The following is a 20616-nucleotide window of genomic DNA, read 5'->3' on the forward strand; positions in this document are numbered from 1 at the left end:
TCAGCCTTGCCACCGAGAACACCGAAATTTGTGTAACCGCCGGCTGGCGATGCCGCTCGCAGGTCTGGCACCGACCGGGTTTTGCAGTGACAAATCTCACAGCGGGTCCGAGAAAGCGCAGCATCCCGGTTCCTCCACGCAGCCTAATGCCCCCGCCCAGATCCCTGCGGCTCCGGTGAAATCCACAGCTATGGGAGGTTTGTTGGAATTGGAGCCTAAGCGAGGCTTGAGCTCAGACATCGCCACCAGCCACCACTTAATGCTTAAGAAACTCCTGCAAGACCCCACTGAGCGGGAGAACAAAGTTTTCTGGACAAAAGCTCCTTGCCTTTAACTCTCATGTATTTTCCAGCTTTCCCTGATGAGCTGAAGCACGGGAGGCAAGCAACGTTACACAAATGGGTATGCCCACAAGAGAAACGGCTCCCTAACCTCCAGTTGTCTTTATTTGGAGAGGAAGAGATGGGACCAAAGCGTTGCCCAAGCCCCAAGATGCTCGTTGGGACTTCCCTAGCGAGGCTCTCCGGGGTGCTCACCCTATGGACCACCGCACTCCTCGGACATCACATCTCTTCCCCCCCCTCTCCTTCACCGCTCCGCTTCTGAACAGGTTTGGTTTTGCAGACCAGCAGAAGAACGTGGCTGTCCAGTGGCAGTCTGTGGACCACGGCCAGAGGGTCACCGGGCCAGTAACACGCAGCTCAGCCGCGTCCCTTCAGCCGCAGACTTTCGTTTGAAGAATGGGATGGCAAAGTCCTGGTGAGCGCGCTGGACGCAACGCGGCAGGGAGAGAAACTCAGAACATTGCAAGTGACAAAGCAAAGCGGTGGCCCTGGCTAGACGACGCAGCAAAACCAATCTAGCCAGAATGGAATTATTAGTATTTTTTTTCTTTTTTTTTTTTTTATACAGCAGATGGACCCACTTTTTTTGGGGGGTGAAAAAAAATAAAAAACTCCTTGTGTAAGAACTGTTTCCCTCCTTAACTCTGCCATTCCGCTCCTTCAAAGGGTGAAAGACTCTTCAGTGCAACCTCCAAGGGAAGGAGACGCCACAGGAAAGTAATCCTTTACTTTGAGATAAACGGAAGCGGGAAGAAGTCAAATCACACAGGCTGGCAGGATTAAAAGGGGAGAGGGGAGAGAAAGAAATAGCAGAGTTAAAGGACACCTTTGTGCTTTTTGGCGTGTTTCTCACACCCTGGCCATACTCTAAAAATGTTCCCTTCAAGTCCAAAACAAAAACAAACAAACAAAAAAAATTCAAGAAGAAAGACTGCACCGAGAAGCTGGCTAGATAAAGCACAACAGTGGAAGTGACCCGCATGGGAAAACGCTACCTTACTTCTCTCACGCTCGGGCGCCTGTTCTGAGAATCATTTTCTGCTGCTGCTTCTTTGGAAAGACACAAAAAACAGAAGAAGAAAGCATCGCATCCCCCGCCCGCCCCCCCTCCTCTCTTATGGGTCAGTACAGGTAATAAAATAACTTCTCTGGGTAACTATCCAATAAGCTTTAGTAATACTGCAGTTATAAGACAGGAAAGGTTCTGAAACACTTGGCCTAAAAGGAAAAGGGAGGCACAGTTTTAGAAAAAGATGCTTTTTTTTTTTTATACAAAAATAGACCATAGTCTCATTAGCAATTAATAAAATTGGCTGCCTTGGTATAAAATTATAAAAGTCAAAGACAGACAGGTCTCAATCTTCCCAGCATTGGTACGTGAAGGTTAATGCAGGCAGACTGGACTGCGCATGCTGGAGAGGCCACTGCAAAACGTTTACGCCCGCTGCTTCCAAACGCACAAGCGGATAAAAAAAATTCTTTTTTTTTTTTTTTTTACATGGAGGATCCACTTCTGCACTGCACAAGGCACTCAGTGCAGATCCCCGGGCTGATCCCCTCCTACTGACACAACCACCTCAAGAGAGCACACACCGAAGATGACAAAAGCAGGAACAAACAACGAGAGCTCTGGGTACTTTGTGTATTTAACGCGGTGCCATGTAGAGCAGACAGCTTGCATATGAACAGTCGCAGGTGCCAGAGAAGGAGGTAACCTAGCAGCATTCCAGTTCCTCACCATTCGAAGGACAATTTGTAACCCAGTGGACCTGGGCCAGGGGTAATTACACTTCATGCCAAACTTTAATCCATGAAAACTACTGATTCTTAACCTTTGGGAGCTTCGTTCACTTTAGGCAAGTTTTCCCTTAAGTGTCAAACGCTGGCTTCAAATAAGCAGATTTTTTCATTTTTTACATTCCGACATTCAGAGAGGCTAAAACTCGAGAGGACCGTGCCGGGTGCTGGGCTTGGGACCCGGTTCAGACGCAGACATGACAGATTCGGCATCGTAAGAAATCCCCAAGTTCTTCAACCATGAGGAATTAATGCTCGTCTCTGAAAGGAATCTAGTTGTATAAAAGGGAACGTAACGTCCAGATGACTTTTTTTGCCCTACCCAGTCCAGATTAGTGCCAGCTAAAACTGCTGTTGGTCATACTCTGCTATCAGTTTTTTAATATGAGCCAGTTTGTTGTGGAGGTATTCGCAGCGGTTCTTCTCTTGGCTGTAATTGGGGTTAGTCTGTAAAGAAAAATGAAAATGCAGTGATGGAAGGCAATTCTTCAGAACTCAGCAACACCTATGCTGAACCCAGACGAGGCTATCGGACCTCAGAGCATAAATATATGACCAAGGAATGAAGCTTTTCTAGCTGGAGGAGTACATACCCATTTAAAATGGACCTGCTCTGTTCAAACAAGGCAAAGAACAAAATCCCTTTTCATCAATACCCAGCTCCAGGAGCCTCATCACAGGGAAACGAGTGCACCTTGAGCGAGGCTCAGCCTAACTTGGAGCAGCTGGGCCACCACACATTAGCTTCCAGCAAGCATCACCTGCCCTTTGCCCCATGTTAGCACTGAACTCTGCAAGTCTGGGAGCTTTAAAACAAAGATGAACTTGCAACACACAGGGAATCTCTTCAAAAAGCTCCTAAATCCCTCAGGGACAGCAGAGCTCAGGGCCATATTTGTAGATTTAAAAAAAAACAAACCCCACCCCTAGTGTATGGATGCCCCCCAGCCTGCCTCGGCATTTGTACCTCATCCAGCTAAACCATAAACCCCTCCAGTCAACAAGTGTTGCTTTACATATACATACAGAGATGTAAAGCATCCTGCGTGCCCCACGCACCCAAAAGCCATGCTGAGCCCCGCAGGGGACTATGTACCCAAATGATTCATAGTAGAGACTGCGCTCAAATCGTACCCCGTATACAAGCAGACCCCAAGACCCGGAGGATCCTGTTATCACTCAGCCTGTGCATCTGAAATACAAACTGTTCTTTCACTTGACGGGATAAAGGCACTAATTTAACACGTTTCATGCTTGTGCTAGCGTGCCACTAACACAGCTGAATGCTCCCCGGGATCCAAGGAGCAGTCTCAACTCCCCACAAACCCTTTCTGATCCAGGAAGGGATCACTTTTTGAACAAGCTCAAGCTGAACAAAGATCTGCTAGAAAGCTTCAGAGATTGGGTTTTTCACTTGGCAAGTACCATCTCTTTCAGTCACTAAGGGTACCACCCAAAAGCCTTTTTTGTGGCCAGCTATTTTTACTTACCTTTTTAATTTTCCGATATTCCTGTAAAATTTGATCATGGATGGTCTAAAAAGGAAAAGATAGCTTATTATTTTCAAAAGAGCCAACAGTCCTGCAACCTACTGCAGTAGGCAGGCATTTACTGATGGCTCAATGTACACATTTCCTCCAAATACTGACTAAAATCTACTCCCTCCACGACTTCCCCCGTGAGATCTGATGGCTACAACCAGCCTCACTGACTCCATGACTATACTGGTGCTGACACCAGAAGCACTGGAAGGATCGGGCCCCATTCCCCAGCCATGAGAACTACCTGTAACAGACACTTGGGTTGGCAGGATAATTGACATTTCCTCCACAGCTCAGACTAATTTCTCCCCGAGATATAAAAATAATTCAGTGAGGAATCACTGAATTTCTCAAAGAGAGGGGAAGGATGTTTGAGGGAGGAAACAGTGCTTAGTACAATAGGTGCTCTGTAAAAATCTGTTTATTATACTCAATGAGACTTACTTTCTCAAGATAATGAATAGTTAAAGCTCTTTTAAAATCAGTCTGACAAGTCGAATAATGCTACATTATTAAGATCAAAGATTCCAGAGAAACAGATGACCCCGTACTAACTCCCCTTCCAGTCCCGATACACTACCATATGTGCGAATATGAGTTTTCTGGCTGGGATACACTAATAGCTTCCAGCAGCTTTTGGCTAAAGACGCCAATTGTCTCACTGAGGCCTTTCCTTGTCAACAAGTACCATGATGTGTGCTCCAGCTTGAAAACGAAAGAACACAGAGCTGTTTTAAGAACAGTCTACAAAGCTGTCAGCTGTGTGCACGTTCTGCATCCACCAGTTCGGGGCTCTGGGCAGTATGTTTTAGACACCAACCCATCCCAAACAGCCCCGCATACAGAGCGACTAAAATGAGCTGTAGCACTGCCACTTGCAGAAATAGCTTTTGGAAAGATGTATTTCTGTTTCTACCTTATATTCTTCAGAGCCCTGCAAAAGTTGCTTCAGCTTGGCATCTAACTGCGTAAACCGTCGAGTTATCCTCTCTATCCGAGCGTGCAAGTCTCTGTACTCGTTGTATTCTGCATTGAAGTCATTTTTGTAACTCTGACGCTGCTCCGAAGAGGAAATGGCTGCGTATTTTCTGGAGGGAGAATAATTTAGTTAATCAGTTTAGTAAGTCTTCTCTCCAGACAGCGCGAATACTGCAATGCCAAAACCAGGATGACAAGTCTACCAGGTGACTGCATTTGAAAACAAATAGAGTCTCTTGTGATTTGCATTACAGTGGCACAGAGGTAACTGTCAGAATTATTGCCTTGACCTCTGCGTAAAACAAGACAGCGTTTGCTCCCAAAATTTCCTATCTATGCCAGATAGGGTGGAATATGCAGGTACAGCAAAGCCTGGGAGCAGCTGAGGGTGTAGGAGGACATTCAAATAGCACTGCTACAGCTTTTCTAACTCCTGCTGTCCCACAGAACATGCAGTTCTGCATCTGTGCCAGACCTTGGAACAGCAGGAATACGATGCTTCCAGTGTTAAGAGTCTTTAAAGGAACACAAAAAGCATTCAGCTATCGTTGCAAAATGCTCACAGTACGACTATGTGGCAAGCGCATGACAAGAAACCATGTTGAATAGACTGAGAAGATCTCCACTACCTTCTGAAGATACCCAACGCGAACTGAACACAAGGGCTAATGTTTAACAGATGCACCTTTAAGGCCCTTTGAAAGTTATTCAGCTCAACAAAAAGCCGTTAAACGTGATATTTTGCAGAAAGCCCAGCAGCCAGTCCTCTCTGATGGTTAAACTCATCTCTTTGTAGATGATGACTCTAATTTGCCACCTTACTGTCTGCAGCAGTGCCAGCTCGGTACATGAACATGTATAAGCTAACTTAGGTATCAAATTAAGGGAAAACTTCCACTCCGTTAACCTAAGTGTGCTCTAGCTGTCAAGAACCGATTCTTTGCTAAGGGTTGGTATAAATAAGCATCTACACAGGATACGCTACTATGAGATAAGGAAGTTGTCCTCACCGGTATGAAACATATGCCTCCATGATCAAAACAGCAGTGACAGCTCTTATAATTTAAGGGGCTGACTATCAAAACAGTCAGATGATGCCAAAAGGTGAGACAACAGACCCTACAGGAGTTCATAAACCTTACAGGATTTCTTTGGAGATGGACCGAGGAGCTGTAATATCCCTCTATAGGGGGGATCAGCACATCTGTTGTAAGAAAAAAAACCCCCAGCCATCCGCATTCTTCTGAATGGTACTAGAAATGTCAACTCGAAGCAGTTTGTATAGTTCATACAGCCCCGCAAACCACAGTTTTGTAACCATACAAGAACCCTATATATCCTCTAGTCAACTCCAGTGACCGCTCCCGCAGAGCCAAGAGTGGATGCCTCCTCCTCCTCCTCCATCTCTTCCCTCTGAGTGATCACAGCACAGCATAGATCTGGTTTGAGCTGATGGCATTAAAAATCCAGGCTGAGGCATGCACAGGGAATATCACCCACAGCTACACTTCTTCGCTATCACAGAGCTTTGTTTATAACAGGTTTGGTTTTATGCAGATTTTTGGCTTTACGCAGGAGGATTTCTGTGCTTCCGCAGACAAGTATATTGTTTAATTAACCTCAAGGGGATCTGATTAAAAAGTCAAGAGGTGAAACAACTCACATCCTAACCCACGGGTTATAACCTCCCCATGAAGAATATTTCACTGGTTTATGTAGATGATCTTGGCTCTGAACAGGGGAAGAATTAGCTAACCTCTCAAAATCCTTTCTTGCCCTGTCTTCCATAACTTTAAAGCAGATAATTTCCTCTCAAAGTTTCCAACTGTAACACAGAGACGTTTAATCCTTTCAAACCCCTTCAAGGTATGCAATGTTTCTTTAAGTATTTTAACAATCGGTTTATAGGAAGATAAACTCCACGAGGAGGTAAAGAACGGATCTAATAACAAGTTTAGTCTCAGGAACTATCTGTAAAGTTGAATTTACTCCTTTTTTTTTTTTTAAGCCCTCCTTACTAAGTTCTATCAAGTAACAATAAAGTCCAACAAAAATCCCCAGTACATGGTGATTTTTAGTTTGAAACATGATCCCAAAGTGATGAAGCAACTGATAAATATACTTACAATAAATAATCTGGCATTTCTGAAGTTGATGTTGGTACACTAGAATTATTGCATGTTCCATTTAAACCTGAAAAAATAAAAACTTGTTTATAGACATTCTTCAACTTTAAAGCTCTATGCAATTAAACTTCAAATTCATAAACTTATCTGCAATATACAGTTTATCGAATTCTGAAGGATTTCTGTTTTGCTTTGAACTGACAAAGACAGAAGATCCACGATAAGGTGGTTGAAACTTCAAGGCTTCTCCAATATTTGTCTGTCAGCAAAACACCACCAACAGTAGCCAATGCACTGAGTAGCAAAAAACCTTGATTTAATTGGTTTATAAACACTGCCAGCAGGGTGGGATAACACTGATACCACTGCTGCTAAAGTGCAAAAGAAATTTATGAGTCCAGACGAGCAGAACAGAGAGCTGAGCAAGGTGCACATTCTTTTCTCCTGATTCTACACTATATAGATTCCTACTATTAATACTCCAGGTTCAGATTTCTACTATTAATACTCCAGACTCCTATAGGGTACAACAGAGAGGTAAGGCATGCAGCTTTTTCCTCACATAGCCTGACTGCCCTGTAGACAAATGAAAGTGCTCTCTGCTTATGAAGTTGAAGAAACATGAATCAAGCAAGGCTCAGCTAAGAATGTTTAGGAGTTTAAGTGAAGGGACCAAAGACATCAGGAGGAACGGGATTCTGGATGTGAGCCTAAACCAGACCCCATCCTCAATATAAACTAAACACTGCATTATTAGTTTCGAGGAAGAAAGCAGTTGGATACAGGTTTGAAAAGGGATATTTCTCATAAACTGTCTTATACTAAAAGTCCTAATCAGAAAGTCAACTGCATCCATGAGAAGGCAGCAAAATAAGAGGCAAGTGGAGAAGGGCTGCAAAGGATTTCACTCAATCGCTTTGCAAAAGTGTATTTCTTCTTTCCTCTTCTTTCCAAGTCTGTTACTTAGAGCAAGCAGTGCCTTGATTGTGCAATTTCCCCAGATGCACAGGAAAGGTCCGTGTGAACCCCGAGCCTCACCCATCCCTACACTCACCTATATTACTTTATGGTTATTATCCCAGATAAACTGTAGGGAGCATGAAATGCTCAAGTAATAAGCACAGGCATGTCAAAGCAATAACCTAATTGTAACTTTTTAAAAATCGATTTTTCTCTGAACTTCCACGGAAAGGCTTTCCTGAGCAGAATGGAAGGATGGCAGAAAAAACAGTGTCATTATAAACACCCCAGTCTCAAATTCCTACTGCAGACATTTGCAGACAATTCTGCTTTCGTCCTTACCTGACCACCAGCGTGACAGATGCAGAACATAGGTAAGGAAAATAGTGGAGGAGAAAGGGAGAAAAAGTTTATTTTGCCTATGAGTGCCACCTACTGTCTGCTGAAAGGACCCCAAGGGTCCCTCCATCGCCTCTGGAGCAAACCTCCCAGGAGAAACTCTGCTGCCCTGCAGCCCCCGGCCCAAGGGGAGGTTTAGGAAAGGCTGGCCGCCATTTGCTGCAGACAAAAGGAGCAGGATTAGGCCCATGCTATCCGCATGAAGTAAGGCACAGAAGGAAAAGATCCCAATTCAGATGCAAGCTGGCTGTACGAAATCCAAGCAGCCACTGACCACATCCTGTTTATGATTACTCCCAAGTCCAGCTCGGATTCGTTACCTCACATACATCAGCGGTGCAGCAGGAACAAAACCTGACTCCTACTAATTAACAAAGAGCCAGTCATTAAACTGTTTTTAAAGCAGAAAAAGTAATAAAGGGTCGGCAAATTCACGAAGAAAAGAATTCAGGGTATCTTGGTATTTATAAGAAACACTGACAAAAATATACATCTAGAGAGAGAATGTGTGTATATCTATCCACTACTATTCAAGACACAAGGTACATGGGGAAGAAAAACAACATTCACAGAAAAAACTAGGATTGACACAAAAGTTAAGATCAAAGTAGAAGTACCTGAAGAGTGTGGTTCTGCAGTGCCACACAATGATCAGGACTACGGACTGTCATTAAAAATCACTGGCGAGCAATCACAATGCATTTTGTAGGTGCTACAAAGACTGTGGGGAAGGTGAGAGCTAATATCATATTAACCCCGATGCCCTATGAAGCTCTCTTTTTTCCCCAGGAATTCAACAAATTAGTTTCCGTTTCAAGTTACTGTCCTTTTTGAGCCAAAACTGCATGATTTTCATGCACCAAGCATGAAGACGAACTCAGTGTCAGAAAGCAGTAACAGGGCAAAGGAAAACAAGATGGATGCAAAGAGAAATTTAACAACAGATTGGGACTGCAATATTCCTAGAGGCTGCAGGGGAAGTCCCACTGCTCCGGGGAGTTGTAAGAAAGCCTAACGAAACAGCAGAAAACAGCAAAGCTTCAGGCGCTGGCAAGGGAATGGATCGGATTAGCCAACATATATTCTCTGCTCTCACTTCTAAGACTACGTAGAACTGACTTAGAAATATACTGGCTTGATGGAAAACATTTTCATCGCATCTCCACAGGTAACAGATTCATGGTTATGCTAGTCCCTGAAAAAATAAATTCAGAGTAATAGTGGGATACAACAGGGAAGCTCTTTCAGCCTGAAAGAGCTGGTTGTATACTGCTCTAACAGCATTTATCACAAGACTTATCTGTCATATCTTTTGTATCCAATATTAAAAGCTTTTGTGACTAACTTTTCATTACCAAGTTAAAAATCAATACAACAGTCATCACAATACCAAACACAAGCAGAAGAGCGGTAAGTAATCAAGCAGCACTGCTTTTTCCAACAGATCTTGATGTCTGCCTTTCATCCCCATATATTAATATGGCTTTTAATTTAACAAGGAGAAACATGACACAGTCTGAGGCAGTTCCAAACAGCATGAAAGGTTAAACAGGAAAAACCTGATAGCCTCTTTTCAGAGGAAGCGCATTTGTTGATTTGTAGGTAGGGACAGCGATATTATTTCGTTAACCACATAGTCTCTGCAAGTGGACATGCAACCTCTTTCCTCAAATAGATTTAGAGCAAAAATCATACGCAGCCGATACCAATACTATCTTGGCACAAGCCGTACAGGAGGACCTCTCGGACCGTACGTACCTGTGACCTGTTCCTGGGGAACACTAACTAAGTCAGCATTTTTTATTACTTCACAGTCCTGCTTCTCCTCTTTGCATTTCTCTTCATTTTTCTTCTCCTTTCTCTCCTTTTCCTTGTCTTTGTGCTTTTTGGATTTTTTCTTGGTTTTTACATACGAGCTGCAATTGTGCTTGCTCGTTTGAGGACAGTCTGTTGACAAAGGATGAGTCAGTCTGTCAGCCGTCTCCGGGTTCTCACAGTCTCTGCCGTTGTGAGTCAGGTCATTGCTGACATCTGAAAGGGGATCGTGAGGCCTCGGCAGCTCCAGCACCGGGAGGCTGGAGCTGGAGCTCACCGACTCTGGGAGAGCCGGCGGCAGGGCAGGGGCAGGGGCGTCCTTCCCGTTGGAGGAATTCAGTTTCCCATTGAAAGTGGGCTGAGTTCTGTGAGCCAAATGTGAGATCCTGGGCTTTTTGTTGGCCAGAGGATCGATAAACTCCAGAGGCTGGGATCGTTTCTGGAGAGGAAAAAGGAAAAAAAAAAACCAAACAAACAAAACTTGAAGTCTCGAGGCCACAATTTTGGATGCTGTTACCACTAGGTGGTGGTGCAATACCAGAGGACAAGGGCATATCCCCAGAAAAAGAGCTCTGCTATCAATGAGAGCTGCCAGCAAGTGTCCCAGCTCAGAGGCTGGTCCTGGACACAGGCTCCAGGACCACCAGGTCCTACAGAAGCTGATCTATCCCAAGCCGCTTCCTGACAATCCCGACAGCCGTTCTGGAGCCCGTGACTCCGTGGGAGAGCTTATACAAACCCACCATCACATCAGCAATTATTGATCTCCTGCACTATTCATCCACAGGCCATGCAAGCCAGCCTGCTCTCGTTGCATCTTATTTCAAATCTAGCCCTTCAGAAGTAAAATCCTGTCCTTCACCCTCGCCCTGGTCCCAGCCACTTAGCAGAGATCGGAAACAACCATAAAAACATTGGTCCTTCTGGTTGTGGCATGACACATTTAGAGCACCTCAAAGTCCCTGCAAAGGAAAGATGTGCTCAGATGTCTGGAGCAGGGAGGGATTCACAAGTTCTGCATTTTATTCCCAACTGATTTTACCAACCTTGTGGTCAACAACTCTACCCTTGCAATACCACTCCTTCCTCTTCTCAAGAAAGAGGCATTTCCCGGAAGAGGTGAAAAAGTGTCAACTGTTAAGTTCTCAGAATTTAAGGCAAAAGAGGACATTTGCAGCAGTTTTAAAAGCCACATCACACAGGCCAACATGACTTGAGTATCCCTTTTTCAAGTAAGAAGTGTAGAGAGAGAAGCGGTTCCCAACTGTCCCCATCAGCCGTACCTGGACGGTCACAGGCAGGGCTTGGAGAAGCTCTGCGTGCCCACACCTCCCAGTAAGCAGTTGCCTACAGACTGCGGGTTAGCCTGGGGAAGCTGCCCCGTGGAGGAACCCATCCGTCAGTCAGCAGAAAGAAGAGCTCAACGGAGAGCCAGAACTACGGCGGCTGGGCTCAGTCCAGCCTGAGCCAGCCAAAATTACCTTGGACAGCCATCAGTGCAGCGGTGTGTGCCTGCCTGGCAGCACAGGGCTGCAGAAACTCTGAGGAAAGATTATTTAGTGCCCGGAGGAAAACAAGCGATAGTTCTGGTTATTTCTTTTGGATATTTTATTGTTTTCTTTATGTCTCAGGCAGGACTGCGATGTGCTTGCAAATGGAAATCTGCAAACACAGAAGTGCAGCTGGATGCACGGCTGCTTTGTCAGGGAGCCACAAATTTGCTCCTTTTCCCCCCAGTTACTGTTTCTGTTTGCTGACTCCAGGGGTCTCAAGGACACTGCTCAGTGGCAGGAATCCTACTTTCCACCTGTCAAGGTAATTAGGAAGAGGAGCTGCTCCTACTGCCACAGAGCTCAAGGGGCAAGGACAGCACGTTGAACCGGCTTTGCAACATCACTGACTGCCTTCCCAGCAGAACACAAGCAGCACCCATCTCCCAAAAGGAGGGGCCATTCACTGTCTATAGGTCTCAGGCGACAGATCTAAGAACTGCCATCTTTTACTCACCTTTCTCTAAAGTCAACAAATACCAGCTTCACCAACTTTACCTCTCTGGTTATGAGGTACATGCATGTGATACCTGCTCTGCTATGCTTCCTTAGAATTACCAGACCAACCTCCTTCTTTGCCTTCATTCCACAACTGAACTTTCCCAAAATATTTTGCATTCGAGACTACCGAATCCCAGTCCTCTGCTTGGGACTGCAGCCATTAGCGGGCATCCCTTCTCTAAATAGAAACTACAGCTATAGAATATTAAAAAAAAAATGATAGCTTACAATAAAAAGCTGTCTGTGGTTTGCTGTCTGACACAAGCTAGAAGCACTGCCACAAGCCACGTTAGAAGCACTGCTGGAAACATTTATATTCCATGTTCGGTTGCCGCTGTTTCACTAGTCTTTTCTAGATCCAAACCAATCAGCTACCCAAAGTTTCGACTGGGTCATCTCAAGAGATCAGAAACATCCCCTACAGACCTCTGCGTCTTTCAAAATATGTACAACCAGAAGCGAGATGATTTTTCAACCTACATTTTTTCAGAATCAGGTTAAGAAAAACCCGAGACCAGCTTCTTAACAGTATTGTGTCTTTCCAAGCTAACTCGAACGAAGGGGATCATTCTTTATTCACCAGGAACATGCCCACAGCAGAGCAGGAGAGGATTTGGAATTAGCTACCTGGCAAACAAGTTGCACAGTTCTTGTTCTCAATAGAGAATTGCCTCCTTCTCACTGCCAGAAAGCACATAATTTCTTTACCTGCTAATATTCTTTGCCACTAATCCTCAGTGTGTCTGTCCAGACAAGTAGGCATTACACATTCCATTGGCAGGAGGAGAATAAATACTCAACTTGTCTGGGCTGACCCACAGCAGAGAAAGGAAGCCGGCATTTCACAATGCTAGCAAGAAATGCCTGTGCTAAGAGATACTAAGAGGAGCGGGGACAGATTCTGCTTAACACACAAGCAAACGCAGCTCCTTCGCAGTTTATTATCATGGAAAAACAGCTAAAACGTGCTTTTCATAGCTCCATGCACTGGCATCTCACCAAACCAAAGAGCAGACCAACCTGCCTCTGATCTGTCATGGCAATTAGGTTGCAAAAGGTCAAGGTTTAATAACTCAACCGTGTTTGGGAGTTACTTATTACTGCTTCGTTCCAGTCAATTATTAGTAATGAGTAAAACACAAGCTCATTCTCCCAGGAACTCCAAGAGGGATGTAGGCACTGTGAAAAAAAACCTTAGCCCTTAAAACTAAACTTAAGACATGCTGTCAGAGATCCTCCCCATAGGCCATCACTGAACCACATCCAGAGGAGAAACAAATGCTGAGGAAACCCAGAATTAGACTCTAACTTAATAAAATAGAGAAAAAACCCAACAACCTATTGACCTAGCAGCCTCCAGCAGCAGGTGATTACAGTGTGCAGACAGGCTGAACAGCTCAGCCTGGACCTATGTCCAGGAACCGACTCCATCAAGAGCCGATGGAGCCAATTGCTGGCTCTGCGCTAACCACCAGGCCCATCACCCTTGGAGAGGGATCACCTACCTGAGGAGGAGAGCTGGAGTTCACATTGTCTTTTGGTGGACTCAGGGAAGGCGCTTCTCCTTGAAGACCGCTACTGTTCTGTGGCTGACAGAGTTTCCTGAAAAACAGAATTTAGGGCTGTTCAAATCCCGTGCTTGACAAGCCAACAGATGGTATTTCAAACCTTCCTGCAGAGCAAAGAGCCTTTTTGTGGGCTCAGATTCTGACTGCTTGAAGACGCCATGAAAGTAACTCGTTCAGGCACTTACAGTTGCAATCTCGAACAAAATCTAGGTAGAAGAAACTACTAAATATCAATATCAATAGCGCACCAGCTTTGCCCTACTCTTCTGACACCAGCCAGATTGCCCGTGTATTAATCAGCCAGGAAAAACTACTGTTGCATCAAGTTGCAGCTGTCAAGCTGAAAAAAAAAATTCAAGGTTAAAGGTTTTAATAAACTAGCTCTGCAGTCATTTTGTCACCAGCTGTACAGCCTAAATAAGCAACGTCTAAATTCTTCCACAAGAGGCTATAATCAGCTTTAAAGCACACACATATTTTTCAAACATTGGGAAGATTATTTCAGAGATAGAGCCCACGACTCGACAAGATTTTCTTTTAACCTGAGCTTGAACCTTCAGCCATACTGCAGCAACATTTAGATGCCTGCAGTTTCACCGCCATTCTGGCTTCAGTTGCTGCTTTGTTTAATTTTTATTTAGAACAATCTCAACAGCCACGGATCAACTCAAGAAAAGTACTCAGAGACTGTGAAAACAGGAAGGGGAACAGTGATATTCCATAAACACCACAGTGAAAGTGGCTTTTTGGATGCCGTTTGACTAGACTGAGCAACCTTGCCACATCTCCTAACATGTTAATTATGGATTTAAAAAAAGTGAATGAAAGACGATGACTTTCATTGCAGCGGCTCTTGTAACAGCGGAAAAACATTTCACTACAATGGTGAAAGAAGGATGGAAAACACAAACAACATGAGGAAAAATGAGTTAGACTAACATGAGCACTGTTAGATATAGTTTTAATATTTGCAGATGTGCTAATTATTGCAGCCAATGAACCATCAAGTGGCAACTGGACCTGAAAAACCAAGAGGACATTTAACAATTGGCTGGATCTAGGCAACCACGCAGACTACCACAGCCAGCTACGTAAAGTCCTACGTCTGGTGCCTGTGCCCTTTTTGTGAATGTTTTTCTACTGTCTTCAACCCTACATGTTTTTTCCATTTTGTAGCCTCATTACCTGCATTGGCTGAGCGGGTCTTTGTTTGTACAGTTGAATACATCCTTTCCAAGGTCTATTTTTAGACCTGTGCATAACTGAATGCCACAATTCTAGAAAAAGCAGTAAACATTGCTTTCTACAGGGAGAAATTAACTTTTTTGAAAGCCATAAAGATTGCATGGCAGTTGTATTTTTCCATTTAATTATAATTCAACATCAAGGCCATTTAAATGAGTTTGATTTTTCTTTAGCACGCCAAAGCACTTTAAGTGCTAGTTTCTGTTGGTTTAACAAAGTCTCACCTCCAAGCCAATTGTGCTTTCAAATCATGGAAACTGTTCAAACAGAGCATGCTCTACTTAATCTTAACCAAAAGTGCAATAAAGTAAGTCTCAAAAACAAGTCAAGTAAAATCTCTAGCTGCATTACAAAATCTGTACCAAGTCAGTACAAACACACTGAAAACCCAGAGAGGGAAATATAAACACTCAGAGCAGAATTCTCCTTTAGAAACCTGGGAGATACATTCTCTTTCCCTGCTGCCTGCCAGCCAAGAGCTTCCGAGCTTGGAGGCTTCACCTAAGGAAAAATATCTGGGGGGGGGGAAATCTTTTGCAATGAGACAAAGCTATAATCTCAATTAACTCTGTTAAGGGCTATTTTCAGGAAGGAACATGAGAACAGGTATCCCTTGGACAGTGGGGATTACACTGTATGGGCAGCAGGACAACCAGCACGTGTTTTAGGGGACTTATCTCTACAGATCTGCCTCGTGCTTTTTCATGCATCCCTTACTTCAATCAAATCTTAATCTTGCAGGGCAACTGTGATGCTAACAGAATTTGCAACACAAGAAAAAGAAACACACCCAAGTAAACCAATCATCCAAATAACGCTACAGAAATTAAGCGGCAAAGTCTCCAAAGCAAACAGCTCAAGAGGAATAGGGACATCCATGGGAACAGAACGCAGAAGCGGCTGAGCAAGACAGCTAGGGGACATGGCTGCATGGTAACGTCTCTCTCCTTGCCTCGAACAAACACGGCAGTCTGCACAGGAAGCCATGTACAAGAAGATATGGAAAAAGGAAAGGAGAGTTTCAATGGAGAGTTGAGCTGGACACATTTGCCTTAATCCATTAATCTCCCAGGATTTTAAATCACCATTAACTTTTAACTGGAACTGCTTTTGCTCCCCATCCAGGTTTTTCCCGTAGCTTTTAGTATAATGATTTAATGGCAACCTAGGATGATCTGAAGAGTGCCTCCACTTTGATATTCAAGTTTAGTCAACTTCTACAGCTGCCTGGATGATAAACAGATTTACTTTACATTAAAATAAGCCAAACACTCAACTTACCATTGTTCTACTGACTTCAGTTACCCCGAGTTATAGCAACTGACCTGACCCAGTATTTTCAAGCTCCAGATGATATTACAGAGAAGATGGAATAATTACCGAACGAGTATCCTCTTCAGCAACTGCTGATCTCCTTCAGAGTAGCCAGGCCAGTCCTTCTGCACTTCTTTGTATACACAATCTTTCAGTGTGAAAGTGCTGTCCTTGGCACTCAAATTTGCCACCTGAAACAAAAGTAATTTGCAAAAAACCGTTAGGGTTTACTTTTCTCACTTGTTCTAACAAGAGATCTAAGATGCAGGCAAAATCTCAGCAGCCTTAGCAGCAGTTAGTAGTGTCAGAGAACAAGGAGAGACTTTATACTTCATTTCCTAATTACTCAGATTATTTAATCAAACAGTGCCTTGTCACTTTTGCCTTGTCACTGCAATAGTTTATTATGAGTTTCCAAGGCATATCCCATTTACTGGGAAACAAGTGATATCTCAACAGATTACTCAGCTTCAATAGTCTGGAACGGTACAACATCAGTTTATGGAAATACCTGGAAATAAACCCTAGTGGGAACCGGCAGTTCACTTATCACACCTGTCCGATAGCCAAAACGGTGCAGTTTATTAGGTGCTAGAGGAACTCTTGGGGCGATAGCTTAGTTAACAATTGCCAGAAGATAATTTCTCACCCACAAGCCAGTAGAACAGGCGACAGAAAGCTACTTTTTCAAGGAGCAGTGAAGAGAATGCCTTGCAGATATAATGCATTAGGGAGCTTGCAGATTACACTGTGCAGTTCAGTGCATTAGGATCATCTGCTGGATTTCACAGAGGAGAACTTTTCCGAGGACTACTTCAGGGCACAAACAAAACCTGCGATTACCAGCTTATAACCCAGGGTGTCACAATAAAGCATTGCGCCTAAATCATGTGCTGCAGTTAGCTCAGTACACTTGCATGAGAAGCTTTGTGACATTTTATCCAATTCTATCCTGTGCAGTTCCCCACAAAACTCTGCGTGGTGCCTACACGGATAGGAAACACTGCTGGAACCGGCAGAATGGTATTAGAATGGAAACAACTTGTTAAGAGTTTTCCTACTTTAATCAGTCTTTCCACAGCTTGACTGAAAATTTAACTTCTTGCTGCTCATTACACATCTGAAAAATACAATGTTAGCACAAACCAAAAAGCCCCAATTAAGTTTTCACAGATACTGTGCTTAGTGAACCCTTCTTAGGTGACTGTAGAGCACTGCAAGTTTAGAAAAAAAACCCGAAGCCTTAAATTTGTTTTTATAAAAGGGATACAGAGGCAGAGGTGCCAAATGCTATGCCCACAGCCAGGCTGACCAAGTGGCAAAGCCAGCAACCGCGTCCCAAATTCACTGCTTTAGCCGCTCAGTTTGACGACTATTACTCTTGAAACTGGAAGATGCTTTTATTCAGTCAGGGGAGATACTGTGCATCTGTTTAAGGATTAGCGTTCTCCATTGCTCACTCCATTCATGAGACAGTTGTGCTTATGAATTTCTATTATCCACGCAGCAGTAAGATAGCCTCATAAAAACAAGTGAAGGAGAGGAAAGTCTTGAATTAACTGAAGATGCTGTTAATTCTTTTGCTTTAGGGAGACTATGACCTAATATTAAAAATCTCTGAATTTAAAAGCAAAAAGCTGCAGAACTAATACAGCAAAGCTCTCCTGATAAGAAAAAATAAAAAGCACAGTTATCAGTTTACATGATGAACACTTTGTTTTTCCTTTCAGTTCTGTCAGCTTTCCAAAATCCTGAGCCAAAATACAAGAAGAATTTGAGCTGTGTTTTACATTTAGATATCCCAGTAAACGTGCCCAAGAGACAAAAGCAAAGCCAGGTTCTTTTTCAAAAATCTCTCCGGTTACTGCCTCTTCCTACAGCGGGAGACACGCTGCTCGGCAAGGCTTGTAGCCCAGGCAGAAGAACAACTCAGATTTTCTCTGCGCAGAGGCTGAGAGCTGCTACCTCCTTGTTTTGCTGGTGTTGGACTCTGCAAGCTCCACCCCAGGCCTCCCCAAAATAGAAACCTTGCAAAATGAGGCAAAAAGGCCAGCAGGAACACAGAGTCCTATGAGAGATGCAAGAGTACAATGAAACCCACACCTAGACATATTTAGACATGCAGCTTTAATGCAGCCTGTAATTTTTAGCTTATCTGTGTCTGCTTGCAGATGGGAGCCCTGGTAGCACTGAAAGGAGATTAAGTTTACGAGCAATGCATTTACAGCCAAATCAGCATTTAGCCCAATCAGGCTGACACTGTGGACACTGCCAAACACACCACTTGCCTGCTAGGGGCCTGTGAGAGCATCAATAAAAGGTGATTATCAGAAATGGTATTTCTAGTATTAAACATATTAATAGCATTCAAAAGGGTGCTCAAAAGAATTCTAGCACTGCTGAAAATTAAGGGCTACAGGATTAAAATCTAGGCAAAGAGCAAGTTATGCCAGCAATTACTCCATTTTCAATATGACCTGCCCTGTGCCCTTGGGCAAACTCACTCCTCACTGTCTCATTCTTTTCAGCTATGGAAAGGAGTAAAAAAAATATAAAAAATCCAATACAGAAGAGGGCAGCTGCAGCATTTAAATATCCATGATGTGTTTTGCACTGAGAGCGCAATAAAGGTATTTACTGCCATTCCTAAAATGGCACCTTCGACATGACTCAAAGTGTTAAGAACTGATTCAGCTTGAAGACAGCTTTCACACTTGACATACAAACAATATGCTTTGCAAGAAGCTGCATGATCTTCACACCTAACCAGTTGCACTTCTAAGCAGGAAAGACATGGGTCTGAACAATACGAAGAAGATGTAAAGCTTAGTGGAGAGGGACATATTTTTTCCTTCACATAGGAAACATTACATGTATCAATAGAGAACGTGTTCCTTTATGTCCACGTTAATAAAAATACATAGAATAGATTTACAGGTTATGACAAATCAAACAGCTCATAGATCCTCTGTTAGATAATTCTCCCCACGACCAACCAAAAGTGTTCCTCTTAAGTGACTGATCTGGTGAACCGAAATCATACAGCTTAGTTGCACACACCTAAACCGAGGCGTATACACGAGAGGCTTCTGCTATCTCTAGCAAAACAGTAACATGAATTGCAAAACTTCCATCAGACACGGCCTTTAGAGAAACATTCAGCTGCAGCTTTGAGATACAGAGGTTACGTTCAGACCAATACAGAAGGTACTACCATTCTGAGAAGACATTTCCCTTTACCTAAATTGTTGCCTTCATCAGAGTACAAACCTGTTGCAGAAGGTTGTCCAGCAAATCCTTGTCCTGCTGAGAAAGTCCATCCTTCTGCAATCTGAGAATAAGTTCAGGTTTCTTATAAGGCTTTAGTGCCAGTAAGTGCACAACCCTATCTTTGAAGGGTCTCTGAGAAATCGCACTATTGCCTCTCTTTATTGCACTGGCAAGGTTGACTGGCGTTGGGCGCTTCCTGGAGGGAACAGCATCGGAAGCTCCTGGTGCAGGTTTACGCACCTGAACCTTTTTGCCTAAAATGAGATGAGAATAGTGAACTGCAGCAGTCACCTTGCAAAGGCCAGTGGTCTGTCAACATGTATATGGAGTTCATTACACCATCTGAAGTGCCAGAAGATGACAATGAAGGACAAACACAACCAGCACACCCCATCTGTTCCGATACGCCACCGGAACGAGTATCCCATGAGTTTTATGATTCATGACAAGCTTGTAACAAGTAAACAGCAACACCAAGCTCTGAAAACCTGAGTATTATTGGCCACAAGCTCACATAAAGCTCTCTTTGTTTGCCAGCTTTTCATTTATCCCAAGTGCACGTATCCCCATGGTTAATCTAACCATTTTTTCCCCTCCCTGAGAAGAAAATTCTGCATTATTATGTAGAAGAGTCAAAATATGGAGTGGAAAGACCAGAACTGGTCAACGAGCGGCTCCCTGCTGCTGATCTCAGCAAAAATGCTCCTCCAGCAGATGTTTCTGCTTTTAGAACAATAGGAACTTTATGAGGCTGGGTCCACCTCCCTTCCCCCCGCCAAACACGGCCACATGAATGGGGTCTAACACCGATACATTAGCCTATTCATTAGTGTGCTGTCTATTCTAATAGAATAACCCCTTCGACACTGTAGTAATAACTGCTTCACCCTCCAATTACATTTATGTATACGTGAGAACATAAAGCTGTCTCAAAAGTTCATCTCAAGCCCTCAGAGGCAGCTTCCTCAACTCTGCCCCAAATGTGGTTCTTGGTTTCTGACAGCATTCTACAAGAATTCATTTTCCCACTCCTATTGAAAAACAGCTTTAACTAGAACCTTCACACAAGTCCCGCATCACTTACTAAAGCGCAAATCAAAGAATTTTACTATTTTGAATACAGAAACAGGTAACAAAGCCAGGTTCCTGCTACCAAAGGCGAAACCAGCAAATCGAAAAAGAAAATTTGTAGGTTCCAAGGTCTAAAA

General features: G+C 43.6%; 1 protein-coding gene across 1 annotated transcript in view; it reads right to left on the minus strand.

The window, feature by feature from the left end:
• Positions 1-1972: 1972 nt before the first annotated feature.
• ELL (elongation factor for RNA polymerase II) overlaps positions 1973-20616 on the minus strand; it is a 53113-nt gene continuing 34469 nt past the window's right edge. Inside the window, exons 5-12 of the mRNA XM_072845488.1 lie at positions 19409-19662; positions 16205-16329; positions 13517-13613; positions 9904-10399; positions 6787-6853; positions 4599-4770; positions 3632-3676; positions 1973-2588 (exon numbers count right to left, since the gene is read on the minus strand). Of these exons, the coding sequence (XP_072701589.1) occupies positions 2484-2588; positions 3632-3676; positions 4599-4770; positions 6787-6853; positions 9904-10399; positions 13517-13613; positions 16205-16329; positions 19409-19662 (1361 nt within the window). The 3' untranslated portion in view covers positions 1973-2483. The remainder of the gene's footprint in view (positions 2589-3631; positions 3677-4598; positions 4771-6786; positions 6854-9903; positions 10400-13516; positions 13614-16204; positions 16330-19408; positions 19663-20616) is intronic.

This window comes from Ciconia boyciana, chromosome 24, assembly GCF_034638445.1.
Source record: "Ciconia boyciana chromosome 24, ASM3463844v1, whole genome shotgun sequence".
NCBI classification, from domain to species: Eukaryota; Metazoa; Chordata; class Aves; order Ciconiiformes; family Ciconiidae; genus Ciconia; species Ciconia boyciana.